This window comes from Lissotriton helveticus, chromosome 4_1 (genome assembly GCF_964261635.1).
Source record: "Lissotriton helveticus chromosome 4_1, aLisHel1.1, whole genome shotgun sequence".
NCBI classification, from domain to species: Eukaryota; Metazoa; Chordata; class Amphibia; order Caudata; family Salamandridae; genus Lissotriton; species Lissotriton helveticus.
This window is the reverse complement of record NC_136063.1, coordinates 1,632,778,418-1,632,792,292: the sequence shown is the minus strand read 5'-3', so window position 1 is coordinate 1,632,792,292 and position 13,875 is coordinate 1,632,778,418. Positions and strand designations below refer to the sequence as shown.

At 41.2% G+C, this 13,875-nt stretch overlaps 1 protein-coding gene across 12 annotated transcripts in view; it reads right to left on the bottom strand.

Moving 5' to 3' along the window:
- Nucleotides 1-13,875, bottom strand: part of LRRFIP2 (LRR binding FLII interacting protein 2) — a 387,303-nt gene that overhangs the window by 207,709 nt on the left and 165,719 nt on the right. For 7 of the 12 annotated variants that reach the window (XM_078688276.1, XM_078688273.1, XM_078688275.1 and 4 more), the window contains 2 exons: nucleotides 10,390-10,437; nucleotides 10,234-10,290 (listed from right to left, as the gene is read on the bottom strand). The exons of 4 other annotated variants lie outside the window; for them this stretch is intronic. In XM_078688276.1, coding sequence (XP_078544402.1) covers nucleotides 10,234-10,290; nucleotides 10,390-10,437 — 105 coding nt within the window. Of the gene's footprint in view, nucleotides 1-10,233; nucleotides 10,291-10,389; nucleotides 10,438-13,657; nucleotides 13,703-13,777; nucleotides 13,826-13,875 lie in introns of all 12 variants that reach the window. One more of the 12 variants, XM_078688285.1, reaches the window with a different exon arrangement.

The following is a 13,875-nucleotide window of genomic DNA, read 5'->3' as shown; positions in this document are numbered from 1 at the left end:
CTGTCTGGCGCCGAGGGGTCCAAAGGCGCACCTCCGGAGTCGGGCTGCCCAAATACATAGTGGAGGGCCTTGAAAAATGCACGAAGTTGGGCAGGGGACACCCGGCTCCCGGAAACAGGGGGAGGTGTGGAGTCGTCCCAGAGTCAGGTGCCAGAGACGGAGCCTTAGAGCAACAATGCTTTGCCTTCTTATTGTACTTCGTCGTACGCGAGGAGTACCAAGACTTCGACAAGGTGTTGTGGCTCTGTGACCAGTCTCGAGACCTTCCCATTGAGTGAGACCAGGAGCGCAGCAGAGCCAACTGCCAGACCTCCAAAAGCTTTTGGGACCGCTAAAGCAAAGAATTCGGATTCATGGCCAGTCGACTTTGGGTAGTGGTCGCGCTCCAGGTACCAGAGGCACACGAGGAGCAGGTCCTTCACAGATATCAGCTTACGACGGGAGTCGCAATGCTTGAAGTCGGTCTGACGATGAGTCATTGTGCACCAGGAGTCGAAGACTCAAAAAATAAGTCGACAAATGTTGACAAAAGTTCAGTCAAAAAGTGATTAAGGGGCAAGCTTTCTCTGGATCTGCGCTAGGCTGGCGCAGAAAAAGAAAGAACTGACGTCAGCACGCAGATGCGGCATCTAAATCGTCCGGCGACCATGATGCCGGATCCGGAGTCGACCGACACCACCTACCGATGCACAGAATACTGCTGAAGAAAAAATTCTCTGGATCCAATCTGACGCATTGGGGTAATTCTAAGGTAAGGAATCTATAACTAATAGTCTATCAGATAGAGAGCTTACAAGAAATTCTCAACTGGGAGCAGCCCAAAGTTGCCTTCGCAGAATAATACGATTTTTTTTAAATATTCACTTAGTACTGAATTAAACCAAAATCAAAGTGCCATAACAAGGAAATTGTTCAAACAGAATGGAAACTGCAATAAGATCAATTTCAATCAAAATCGCAGCGCAAAAGGAAAGAGTAAGAAAAGGATAACCAAACCATTCAACAAAGTACAACAAAGTGAAGCTCTGGGCATGTATTAGATAAAAGGTCAGCAGTTCCGCTCATCCAAAGAGCCAGGTCTTGAGTAGCGCGAGAGATGTGTGCGCATGCATTGTATGCCCCAGGGACATTATGTGTTATAATGTAACTCGCTGTAGGTAATAAAGGGAAACTGTCCTGCTCCTCGAATACACATTTTTGTGCTTTGAGATTCAGACAATCACAATGCAAGAAAAGAGTACAAAATGTACTTGGATATTAGCAGTTGAGACAAGAAAGTACAGAAATGCTGTCCTCCAAATTGTTCTATAATTCGGTCATTATTCAAACAAATCCCACAACTTCACAGAATTGATTCTGTGGGCTTTAAAGGTGATCATGTTTGTAAAATATCTGACTAGGAATAAAGTTACAACAGTAACCTTCTTTTCCATCCCTTGTCAAATCAACGGAGCAAGCTTCGTGAGAAACGAAACGAGTTGGGTTAAGGGAGAAAATAAACCCCTGTAATTAACTTTCCAGACGAGTGTGTGCGTCTTCATTTCCCTAGTGGAGTAGCATATATATATGTAGCATATATATATATATATATATATATATATATATATATATATATATATATATATATGTAGCATATATATATATATATATATATATATATATATATATATATATATATATATATATATATTACCGCTCCACTCGCACCAGCCTGTCGCACACAGAGGCGGGTGCCTGCCAGTCGGGGGTGCACCCGACACAATATTTCGCTCCAACAATCCCTCCCCGTAATCCACGGGAACCAGGAGGCAGCACTCCAAAGGCAGGTTACACAAATCAAATTTATTTTCTCTCACAAAGCGCTTTCGGCACTCGGCCTTCGTCAGTGATGAGACGCTGACCATCTACATCATCATGTATTTAAACGCCCGCGTTACTCGGGTAATCAACACAAAGATAGGACTATCAAAAAATCAATAAAGTGGCGGTCGCCATCTTGAAATGGTGTATATCGCAATGTGTAAATCATGCCACAGTGTATCTAATTAAATTGATTAAACAGCGTACACAATGCGAAAAAATGCAAATCATGAAATCATGCCCTGTATGGGCTTCTTTGCAATATACTTATACTATAGTCCCATGTTCTTCTTTTTGTTAATAAAGCCCTGGATGGGCATTCATTTGTCATTTATATACAACATACCACAATCCTCGTGGAAAAAGTTCAATAGGAATTTGTTCCTCATAATTATAGAAACAAATAAACAGATAAGGAACGTGAAGCAATGTAACTGTCAATTCGACTCATCCCAGGTGTACAGCTAGGTCCTCATGCATATTCAGTCCTGTTGGTGTTTTGCTCAACAGGTCTATAATGTACCGTGATTCCAGCCTTCTTAATTTTAAGAGTCTGTCACCCCCCCTGATACTCACAGGGATGGAATCCAGGCAAAAGAAAGTGAGCAGTTCTCTGTTGCGTGCATGCTCTTTATCGAAATGTCTCGCAACAGGATAACTTGCATCTGCATTCTGGATCGCTCTCTGGTGTTCTAGGATCCGCAATTTCACCGGATTGGTAGTACTCCCCACATACCTTCTGCCACAAGGACATGTGAGGCAGTATACCACATAAGGCGTGGTACATGTGAGGAATTTGGAGATTCTCTTAGGGTCCTTGACACCCGGGATGCTGTACTGAATTACACGTTTGCTTCCCTTGCACGCCTTACATCGTCCGCAGGGAAAGAAACCTTTCATAGGTTCAATTTTAGGTTTGGGTTTCAATTCATCATGGTGGCTATGGACTAAATAGTCTTTTAGTGCTCTTGCTTTCCTGAATGTAATCAGGGGATGGGAGGGCAGATCTTGCTTGATAACATTGTCCGTCATCAGGATATTCCAATGTTTCGTGGGGCATTGGGAGGAGCGGGTAGCCTGGTCCAATACCAACACCAAATGGAACAACCTGGTGAAATGTTGGTATCGCTATATCGATGACCTGTTCATCATCATCGAAGGATCAGTGGAGATGGCTAAGGAATACCTGGAGGTTTTGAATAACAATGAGAACAATCTAAGATTTACAGGAGAAATCAGCCAAAAGGAAGTAAATTACCTGGATCTGACTATTTTCATAGAAGGAGGTAATCTGCACACCAAACTTTTCAGAAAAGCTACCGCAGGAAATTCAACATTATATGCTACTAGCGGGCATCCAAAAAGTTTGGTGAATAGTATACCCTATGGTGAGCTTCTAAGGATAAGGAGGAACAATACTAAAGACAATGAGTTCAAAAAAGCAGCAAGCAACTGCATACAAAGGTTCAAGGAAAGAGGATATAATGCAAGCACACTCAAACAAGCACTGAATAAAGTTGAAAACCTTGACAGAAGCAAGCTGCTGGAAGATAAAACTCATGAAAAGGATAACAAATCCGAAACCGGACAATTCCGATTAATAACTACTTACTCACGGAATTCTGGAGATATTAAACGTATCCTACGTAAACATTGGAATATCCTGATGACGGACAATGTTATCAAGCAAGATCTGCCCTCCCATCCCCTGATTACATTCAGGAAAGCAAGAGCACTAAAAGACTATTTAGTCCATAGCCACCATGATGAATTGAAACCCAAACCTAAAATTGAACCTATGAAAGGTTTCTTTCCCTGCGGACGATGTAAGGCGTGCAAGGGAAGCAAACGTGTAATTCAGTACAGCATCCCGGGTGTCAAGGACCCTAAGAGAATCTCCAAATTCCTCACATGTACCACGCCTTATGTGGTATACTGCCTCACATGTCCTTGTGGCAGAAGGTATGTGGGGAGTACTACCAATCCGGTGAAATTGCGGATCCTAGAACACCAGAGAGCGATCCAGAATGCAGATGCAAGTTATCCTGTTGCGAGACATTTCGATAAAGAGCATGCACGCAACAGAGAACTGCTCACTTTCTTTTGCCTGGATTCCATCCCTGTGAGTATCAGGGGGGGTGACAGACTCTTAAAATTAAGAAGGCTGGAATCACGGTACATTATAGACCTGTTGAGCAAAACACCAACAGGACTGAATATGCATGAGGACCTAGCTGTACACCTGGGATGAGTCGAATTGACAGTTACATTGCTTCACGTTCCTTATCTGTTTATTTGTTTCTATAATTATGAGGAACGAATTCCTATTGAACTTTTTCCACGAGGATTGTGGTATGTTGTATATAAATGACAAATGAATGCCCATCCAGGGCTTTATTAACAAAAAGAAGAACATGGGACTATAGTATAAGTATATTGCAAAAAAGCCCATACAGGGCATGATTTCATGATTTGCATTTTTTCGCATTGTGTACGCTGTTTAATCAATTTAATTAGATACACTGTGGCATGATTTACACATTGCGATATACACCATTTCAAGATGGCGACCGCCACTTTATTGATTTTTTGATAGTCCTATCTTTGTGTTGATTACCCGAGTAACGCGGGCGTTTAAATACATGATGATGTAGATGGTCAGCGTCTCATCACTGACGAAGGCCGAGTGCCGAAAGCGCTTTGTGAGAGAAAATAAATTTGATTTGTGTAACCTGCCTTTGGAGTGCTGCCTCCTGGTTCCCGTGGATTACGGGGAGGGATTGTTGGAGCGAAATATATATATATATATATATATATATATATATATATATATATATATATATATATATATATATATATATATGTAGCATATATATATATATCTCCAGTCTCAAATCCAAAGTAAGTGTGCTCTCAGGACACAATGAGCCGGGACAAATTACTGATGCAAAGCGATTTATTAACAGTGTTAATAAATCGCTTTGCATCTGTAATTTGTCCCGGCTCATTGTGTCATAAGCGCACTTACTTTGGAATTGAGACTGGATATTTCACCCGGAGTGCTCTGCCGGCATGTGCGCCACCTCTCATGGGACTCAGTGGACCAGAAGGAGCGTTGTGTACCAGGATGTATATATATATATATATATAATTATTTTCTTTCACTGAAAAAACCATAGGTTTCAGGCACGTTATACTTACAAATTAGCATTTAATAAACCTTAGAAATTCACTGAAAAAACAATAAGTTTCAGGGGCTTTCTAGTTAGCTGGACAGTTCACTCGAACAAACCCTTTTAAATTCCCCTGTTATAGTTAGTTAAGCTACCTATAACTTGCGCTCCCGAAATGCACTGCTGATGACGTCACACATTACATCACTCATGACATGGTCAGTGACATCACTCATGACATCACTGATGACATCTCAATTGACATACTGGAGGTTCCTGGTGGGCTAGTTGGCCCCCAGGGACCCCTAGTATTCAAGGGGAATTTGTGCCAGGGGGCTCATTTGCAGAGTGCCGATCTTTTTTGTTTTTAGAAGGGGGGCTGCGTAGCCCCCCTTCTTTTTCTAATTTTTTGGCCCGAAGGACCCCATCCCCCAGGGCCTGCCACCTAATTTTTTTAAAACAAATACTAAGAAAAATTGGAAGGGGTCGCGTGCCCCTATGAAGCCAATAGGACACTCAGATCCGACCACCTGTACCTCGCTATTCGCCCCAGAGTAAAGAAGGCTCGAACAGGAGGACATCGCTTCTCCGTTAACGCCGCGAAGCTTTGGAACGCCCTCCTCCTCAAGATTCGCACTGAACCCAGCCTTCAGAAGTTTCACAAGCGGTTGAAAACCTTCCTTTTCCCTTAAAGGTTCCGCCACTTCCGCTAGCTCTGGTCTAATCTCTTCTCTTAGCGCTGGGACGCCTACGGTGCTCCCCCCCCGCAATTATTCATGCTTTGCCCCGGGGAACGCCGACTGATGTGGACTAACAGAACCCTTGTCGAAACGCACGTTTATCTCTTGAAGATCCTTTACCAACGGCTGTGACTTCTTTGATTTTATACACGAGGTATCCGTGAGATAGCTGGTGAATTTTTTAAGAAGCCAGATACCATCAACCACGATTAATTATCTATTCAGACCCCCGCATTAAAGTACAGCGTTCTGTACTGTGTCAGAACAAGATTGAGTGCTGTAGCGGAGAGACCAATCACATAAGAACCCCCTCGGTCTTATAATCTCACTAAGATTTTCAGGATCCTGAGTTACGTGACGGATTACTCTCCATCTCTGATTACGCTCACTAGAATAAGATTCATTGCCCCCTTCCGTGCCCTTGTCCTGATGAAGACCCTCTAGCAAGGTTTCATTCCACACCTGCACTATTTTGGGTCGAAACGTCGACACTCCTCTTCATTTTCAGCCTTTTTCTGATTTATCATTTGTGATCTTGCTAGGCATGATATTGTTTGAATGAATTTAGGAATTGTGATTTCGTCAGTGTGTTAATCAATTATTATTCCTGGTTCATTGAGGTCATAGTGACCATTCTTGTATTCATCTCAGTACCCTCACTACCCAACACTACCCTCCCTTGTCCTTTTCTTTAGGGGCATTAAATGTGATCATTTATGGATGTAATTTATGAATAATTTGTATGTTACACGTTGTGAATAAAAACAATGTTGTTTATATTTTCTAAAAATCTCTTAGTTCTGTTTTATTCATTCTAGTATCTGGGACCACTTTGTTTGTATCACTTATTCACCCAGGTCCCAGCGACTTATTGGGTTAACCCGTGTTCTTACAGCATTGCCCGGGGGGTTGGCGGTCCCTGGGGCAGTGTGGGGGGGATTGGGCCCCCACACTTTTATTTTAGCATGCCCCCGGGACTTGGCTCTTGCGCTTCGTTTTTTTTTTTTTTTTTTTTAAATCAGCAGGATCTGCGCACCCTGTGCAGATTTTGCCGATTCCTTGTGAGACCCCCTAAGCAGGCCTAGGGGGTCAGGGTGTTTCTACCTGGGCACAAGATGGCTGCCAACACTTCCTGGTTTGGAGTGTTGAAAGCCAATTACCATAGAGCTTGTCATCGGGAGGATCCTGCGCGGCCATAGACATATATGGGATTTTACTTTTGATTTTCTCAGCAACTACCGCACAGATTTACACCATTTAACAAAAAGGCACGACTCTGAACCAAGGGCTACCTTTTTGTCAAATTTGGTGTAATTCCGTTCAGCATTTCGGGCTGTAGCTGCGGCTAAAGTTTCCTATGGGAAATTGCATGGGGAAAACACGTTTTGGGAGCCCCCTTTTTTTCTCAGCCCCTGCTTGACGAATCACCCCCAAACTTTCAGGATAGGAGCGGACTGGAGCACCCCACGAGTTTTAAAAGTTTCGCTAAGATTCATCAACCGCCGCAAAAGTTATTTGAAATAGAATGTTGCGGATTTCCTATGGAAAATAGGTCGGAGGGGGTGTGGGGTGTATATATATATATATATATTTATATATATATATATATATATATATATATGTCCAAACTCGCACTGACAGACGCATTTTTGGTACTTTGCCTTTATCTATGGACTTAGATAAAGGCGATTTTGCACACTTTTGATGATACTCTGTTTTTTATGTCACAAAGAGTCAATATAGGTTTCACAATCACTTGGGACACCATGCCGTAGATTCAAAATAATGAGATTACATTACATAAACCAACGCATTTTCATACAAAATTTGTGTTATATGCCTTTTCTCTTTCAGACACCTGTTTGCATTCGATTATTGGGATTGTGCTATTATATATTAAGTGCTCCGAAGTCAGCTGCTCTAGCCGCTGCGCCACAACTCCCCTTTCAGTTAGTAGAATGGATTGATTTCATTCCTAGACCTTGAGTTAGATACAGGGCACTGAAAACTGGTCTAGGAGGATTGCCACACAGGAAAAGAGTGAGGAGTTTCAGTGAAGGTTTGGATGTTTAACTGTGGCTGGTGCAGGGTTTTTTACAAAGCAAGCATTTTTACTTACCGTAGATTTGAAGGACTTTCCCAATATTGACAGTTTTGAAAGAGTTGGCATGGGGTAAAAAAGATCAAAGGACAAACAAAACACAAGTATGTCATGCTTGGCGCTAGTTCTATTACATGCATTATCTCAAATAATTTGTCTCATGAACATGTGTGTATTCCACAGCAACTTATTTTCAAGAAATTACTGTTTGGGAGCATGGGTGAGCTCAAGGATGTTTTCAACAAGTGGGCCACATGCTTCAATCATGAGTTTTATCATGCTGGAAGTGTAGACGTTCCATGATTATAGGTATTATAATGCAAATTCTAAAACAGTTTTAATGGGCTTTCTGCAATGCTGCCCTAAATATTTAAGAATTCAACAACCATAGGCAGCGAGCGAGAAAAACCGGTTTAAAAGACTATGGTAACCCAGAGAAGACAGCATCGAACACAATGGTTTCTACTCTGCATGCACCACGAAGATTATACATTCCTAACACGTTCTCTATGAAGGGGCATCACACAGTAATTGTTAAGCAATGATAAAAGCTGAAAATGATGACCCAGAAGATACAAACATATGATGTTTTCCTATAAATGCTTGAGAAGCGCACCTGTATTAATGTATACTTATCATAGCCAATTATATGACCGATGTGTTTTTTCCCTTATGACTCAACTACAAAAGGCCAATAAAAACTATTTTTAAAAAATGGGATGTTTCACTATAAAGTATTACGGAAATTAGCTATTATAGGTGGCGGCCTACTGAATGTTGGAGCCAGATGACTTGCCCTGGCTCGCCCCAAGGTCCTCTAGGACCCTCTGGGAAAATTGAGCTGTCGCCTCTGCCGCCCCAGAGTCCATTCATTCTAACCTGCTGCCACATTTTATTTTTCAGCAGAGTGGGAGCTGGCCAGAGCCACAACCACTTGAATCTCGATTATCTGTTACTGAAAATGTTTTAAAAAAACATCCGCAGCGCAAGCCAGGAAGACCCCAGCACCACGGATGTGTTGCCACACTGGGAATGTGTATGTAACATAGGAATTAGCAATTCAAGGACTTCATCGCTTCTCCTTCGTAGGCATGGACTTTCCCGGTAGTGACATTTTTAAAAACATTTCCTGGCTTAAGGAGTGTCACTAAATCACAGGGAGGAGAGAGAGAGAAAGAAATAAAGATAGGAGTAAAAGAAGGGAAGGAACAGAGAAAGTAAGCATCAAGAAAGAGAATTTAAGCATCAAGAAGGAAAAAGAAAGAGCAAGAAAAAGAAAGGCAAAAAGAGTAGGGAAGAGACTTAAAGGAAAGAAAGCAGAAACGAAAGAGCAAGAAGGAAAGAGAAAGGAAGTGAAGGAAAGAAAGAGAAAGCGAGTGACAACTAAAGGGGCATTATTAGAAAGCTACAATAAGGGCAGAGCAGAGAACATGGACGAAAGTTGTAAGAGCTAATGCCAAACACTGAGTTAAAGAGTGAGTGAAGGCGTGAATGAGAACATTTGTATGCATCTTTCATGGCTCAAAAAGGCCGAAATAAAGGTTATTGAATTGAGAAAATGAGTGAGGAGTGAGGGACATGAGTCTGAGTGACAAGAGTCAGAGGCAGTAAAAAGAGTGAACGTGTGAGAGTAGGAAAGTGATTGAGAGAGTGAGCACAAGTGTGTACGAGTGTGTTTGGCTCATGTCTAGCCTCTGCTCTTTCGATGAATTCTCTTGTTTGGCCACCTCAATGAGCTATTCTGCACTTCAATGTAGCATACACTTGCCTGATTTGGAGTCTATGCAACTACCGGAACAACAACATTATGTCACAATAAGGAATAAATGTCTAAGTGCAGAAACAGATGATCCACCTTTCTTTTCCACCACTGTGTTTACATTTAAAGATATCGCTTTTTACACGTGTGTATCATTTTCTAATATCTTAGGTTAAGACGAGCTGCATGAGGCTTAAGATCAAAATCCAACAGCTCTGAAGTGATTCAGCAATGATTGGATTTAGGTTTTCGTCCCCTTGTGTTAAGCAGCTGAACCCTTCTGTTTAAAGGTTGCATCTATATGAGACAATTTGTCCACAACTTTAGAAAATGTGGCTTTAAAGAAAAAGAAAAAAGAAAAAGTCAGCCTTCATGTTGAAAGGAGTTAAAAAGAAAACAAACATGTAACTGAAGAAGGCCTTTGGGAGCCCATACAATGTTTCCCAAGGTGAAGCCCCCATTATGGAGTTAGCAGAAGAGAATCTGGAACAGATGAATAAAGCTGCACATGCATATGTAAGTACAAGTGGTCCACATTACAGACTCCCTGTGATTCAGATTAGGTCACTCAAATAAAGTCATGCAGAAGGGAGCTCTCACCACAGGGCTGCTTCTTGCTGAGCTGGCTCTGGACGAATAAGAACTGTACTCGGACGGCTAATAGTAAAATTGCCAAAGACAAAGGTTTTGATTAAGTTCACAAACTGACATTGTTAAAAATAATTTCCACACACAAACAAAATGAGCGAGACTTACAGTGCGGGAACCGTACGGGTTATATGTATCACCATCATAAAGCGAGGCCTGAGGAAAAGAGCAGACAATTCATTTTTTTTTATGAAAGAGCTTTTCAAGCATTGGTGCCTGCAGCATCTACCACTACGGAAGTTAGTAGTCCCCAGTAGTCTGACCATCTAGCACGCCTTCAAAAGGCTGGTTTACACAACGTCACCATCATTGAGCAAGCAGATCTTATTCCAAGGGGCAGAGCTTCGCAAATACGCATCCTTGTCAGAAACTGGCAAACATCCTTTAAAGTGTAGTATCCTCCTAAAACATCTTTTAAGGATCATGGTAAAACTCTACATACTAACTACAGCTAGTAATTTGCAGTATTGCCCACCCATCATGCCAATCCTACTTGTAGTCACTTTTTTCTAAAACTAATAGTAACTTATAACAAACAAGATGCTTCATTCTATACTCTACTAGTACACATTGTGCAGCTTTCCAATGAGGTAAAGGATAGTGAAGATGTAAAACAGGGACTGTAAATCCTCCGACTGTCACATCATACCATACAAAAAAGCTTCACCACTGAAACTTGTTCGAAGTAAAACCTTCTCCCAACCTGAAACGAAAGGGAAGGGATAAAGAAATATGGGCCATTCCTACTAAAGCAAAACTTGAATCTTGAAAATGTATGTTTACATTAATACCACCAGACTGAGTGATAGAAATTGATCTCTTCAGGCCTCGACAGTGAAGTATAATATAGATAAAGCCATTACCAAGAAATTACAAAATGGGATACTGCCTTGCCAAGAAACAGTGAAAGGAATAGGTAAGTGATTACCTCACCTTTCATTTGATGACCTGAATTAATACTTAGTTGAAACCACTCAGAAGACGGTAGTTAAGAAGGGTCTATGTCTGATGGTGTACTTTTGCCACACTTGCAGGGAGCATACTAACTGCACAGGCAAATAATAGTATGGATGACTGTGGTTGTCTGCAGGGAGTTTCTCAAGCAACTACAGACAGAACCCATTGGCAAGGAGATGCATGGGAGTAGCTGAAAATGTGGAGCATAGCCCGTGTTAAGGCAGTGTAACATACAAAGAATAAAAGTAGGGTTAAAAAACGAAGAATAGTAGCGGCCACTGCATACAAAAACCACAATGGATTTCAGGAATATCAACTTGGTCTACAAAGGAAATTTCCTTAAGTTTGTTTTCTTAGGCATTTTCTTTGATATTGGAAAGACGGACAGTTTGTGCGGGAATCTCAAATATCTATGTGCAGAATGCTACAGAATTTGCAAGGACAACCAGGCTTACATTTCAGTAGTATAAGAATCAGCAAAAGAGGCACATAGGAACATGTGACAAAGCAGAGAGAGGCAGTGAAGGTGGGTGGGTGAAAGAGCAGAACTGTCGGGAATACTGCGCAGCCCGTGTTTACTTGCACTGCTTGTGCATCTGTATTGTGATTATGCTCTATGGTGCAAATATCAAGCAGACACACCCGTTTCTAGGTTTGCATGTCAAACCTATGGGTCCTCAGTACCGGTATTGAACAGTGAAGCATAAGGTAAGAAAAGATTAATATTTTTTTTAAACAAAAAAAAATCACTTTTGCTCAGATTTCACATCCAAAAGGGAAATGGACTGGTCCAAGAACCACAGAAAGTGTGTAGGGAACCGAAGAGGGGTCGACTCTAAACCGTATACAAAAGATAGACCTGCTGAAGTGCTTTTCCGAGTTCAGGTGGAAAAGGCAATCTGACTCAAAAGAGACATCCGGTAGAATGTTAATGTGGCTTACAAGCGCCTATACTGCCTTTAAGCATCCAGTTAAATTGGTCACTGGACTAGAAAAGGTCCGATGCAGTGGATTTAGAGGCAGGAATAACTGTGGCAACTAAATACCTGTTAAGCCTAACAGTCATGGGGAACAGAACCAATTAGAAGGGAAATAAAACAGTAGACTACCTTGAAAAAAATTTTTTTAACCAGAGAAGGCAGCATGGTACAACTGCCCTAGTTAGGCTTTCCTGGTAAACAAAAGCAACTTAGTTTTCGAGATGATTGGAAGACACTACAAAGGTTCATCATAAGGATGAACATTGTACAGTAAAAATAGACATTCAGAAAAGCTGCAATTATGTTAGGCGTAGTGATAGCTTGACCTAAAAGCTAGCTAGTACTAAAGAGTGCCCATATGGCAAAGAATTCCAGAGTAGCAACAAAGTAATCGAGGTGGTACCTTACAGTTAAAAAATAAAAGGTTTTATGGTTATCCAAACATATTACTACAAACCTGCTAAATGATGTGACAAAATCATTGCAATACTGGGAGGAATACAGTGAGGATAATAACTAAAGCCAAAACTAAGACATTTAAAATTGTGCACGTCGACTAAGATCGCACAATGGTTCTTACTGATTAAACACATTTCCATTCAGTGTTGTGTTGGCCAAGTGATTCACTCATTATGCCCAGTTAAAGGTGCAAACGTGCCCTGCTCTACCTCACACATAAGACCAAGTAAGGAGTAAATGCGGCTGGTTGCTCGTTCTCCCATTTGAACACAGTGGTCTTGCACTTTGAACCTGCAAAACCCTTTAATGAGTGAGAACAAGGATCAGTATGGAGTAGGGCGGGGGTCTCCCACTGCACAAATCACTAATGAGCTAAAATACAATGGAATGCAATGCTCCCAGAGAAGCACACCGATTCACACATTTCGATTCATTACTTTTGTGCTGTCCCACATCACTCTAAAGGCCTTATTTAGAATAGCCAGATCTGTTAAGTCATATATTCAGAAATAATTCAAATGAAAGTTCTGAAACACAGCAAGAAAAGGGATGGGTGAACTTAATAGTTCGAAAAATAGGCGTAACAATTTAAATATGTATATTCGGAAGGTAAGTAAAGCTGCATCTACATGATACAGGCATTCCAATTCCAAAAAGTAATAAAATATGCAGGTATATTTCCGTTTAGATTAATTTTCAAACTAGAGGTCTTTGCGGGGCAATACACAGGCAAGCAAGGTTAATGCAGGAGACCATGGGCTACGATTGTAATAGCAGGCAGGAAACGGATACACTGGACGGGACAAGCAGTTTTCCACTGCTATCAAATTCTGCAAATAGGCTGGACTGCTTTGTTAGGTTTGCAAGCTTTGCTAAAATGCTTATAGTAAAATCACAAATGCATTGGACACTTAAAATAACAAGACACACTAGACTCATATTCAATCACAAAAATACACATGCAGGTCTTGCATACGAACCAAACTGGCACTTCGCTGCAAACCCGTGTATACACTAGGAGAGGCCTATAAAAAGAGGCTATTAATGTATATGCCCAAGAAATATACAAGAAGTAATATATACTCTTCTGAGATACTAACCCTGAGAGTCCTGGTGGTAGGTAAAGGATCATTGTATAGAGATGAAGACTGTATGGAAAAAATATGCACATCTTTAAAAGTAGAATTGAAACATTTAT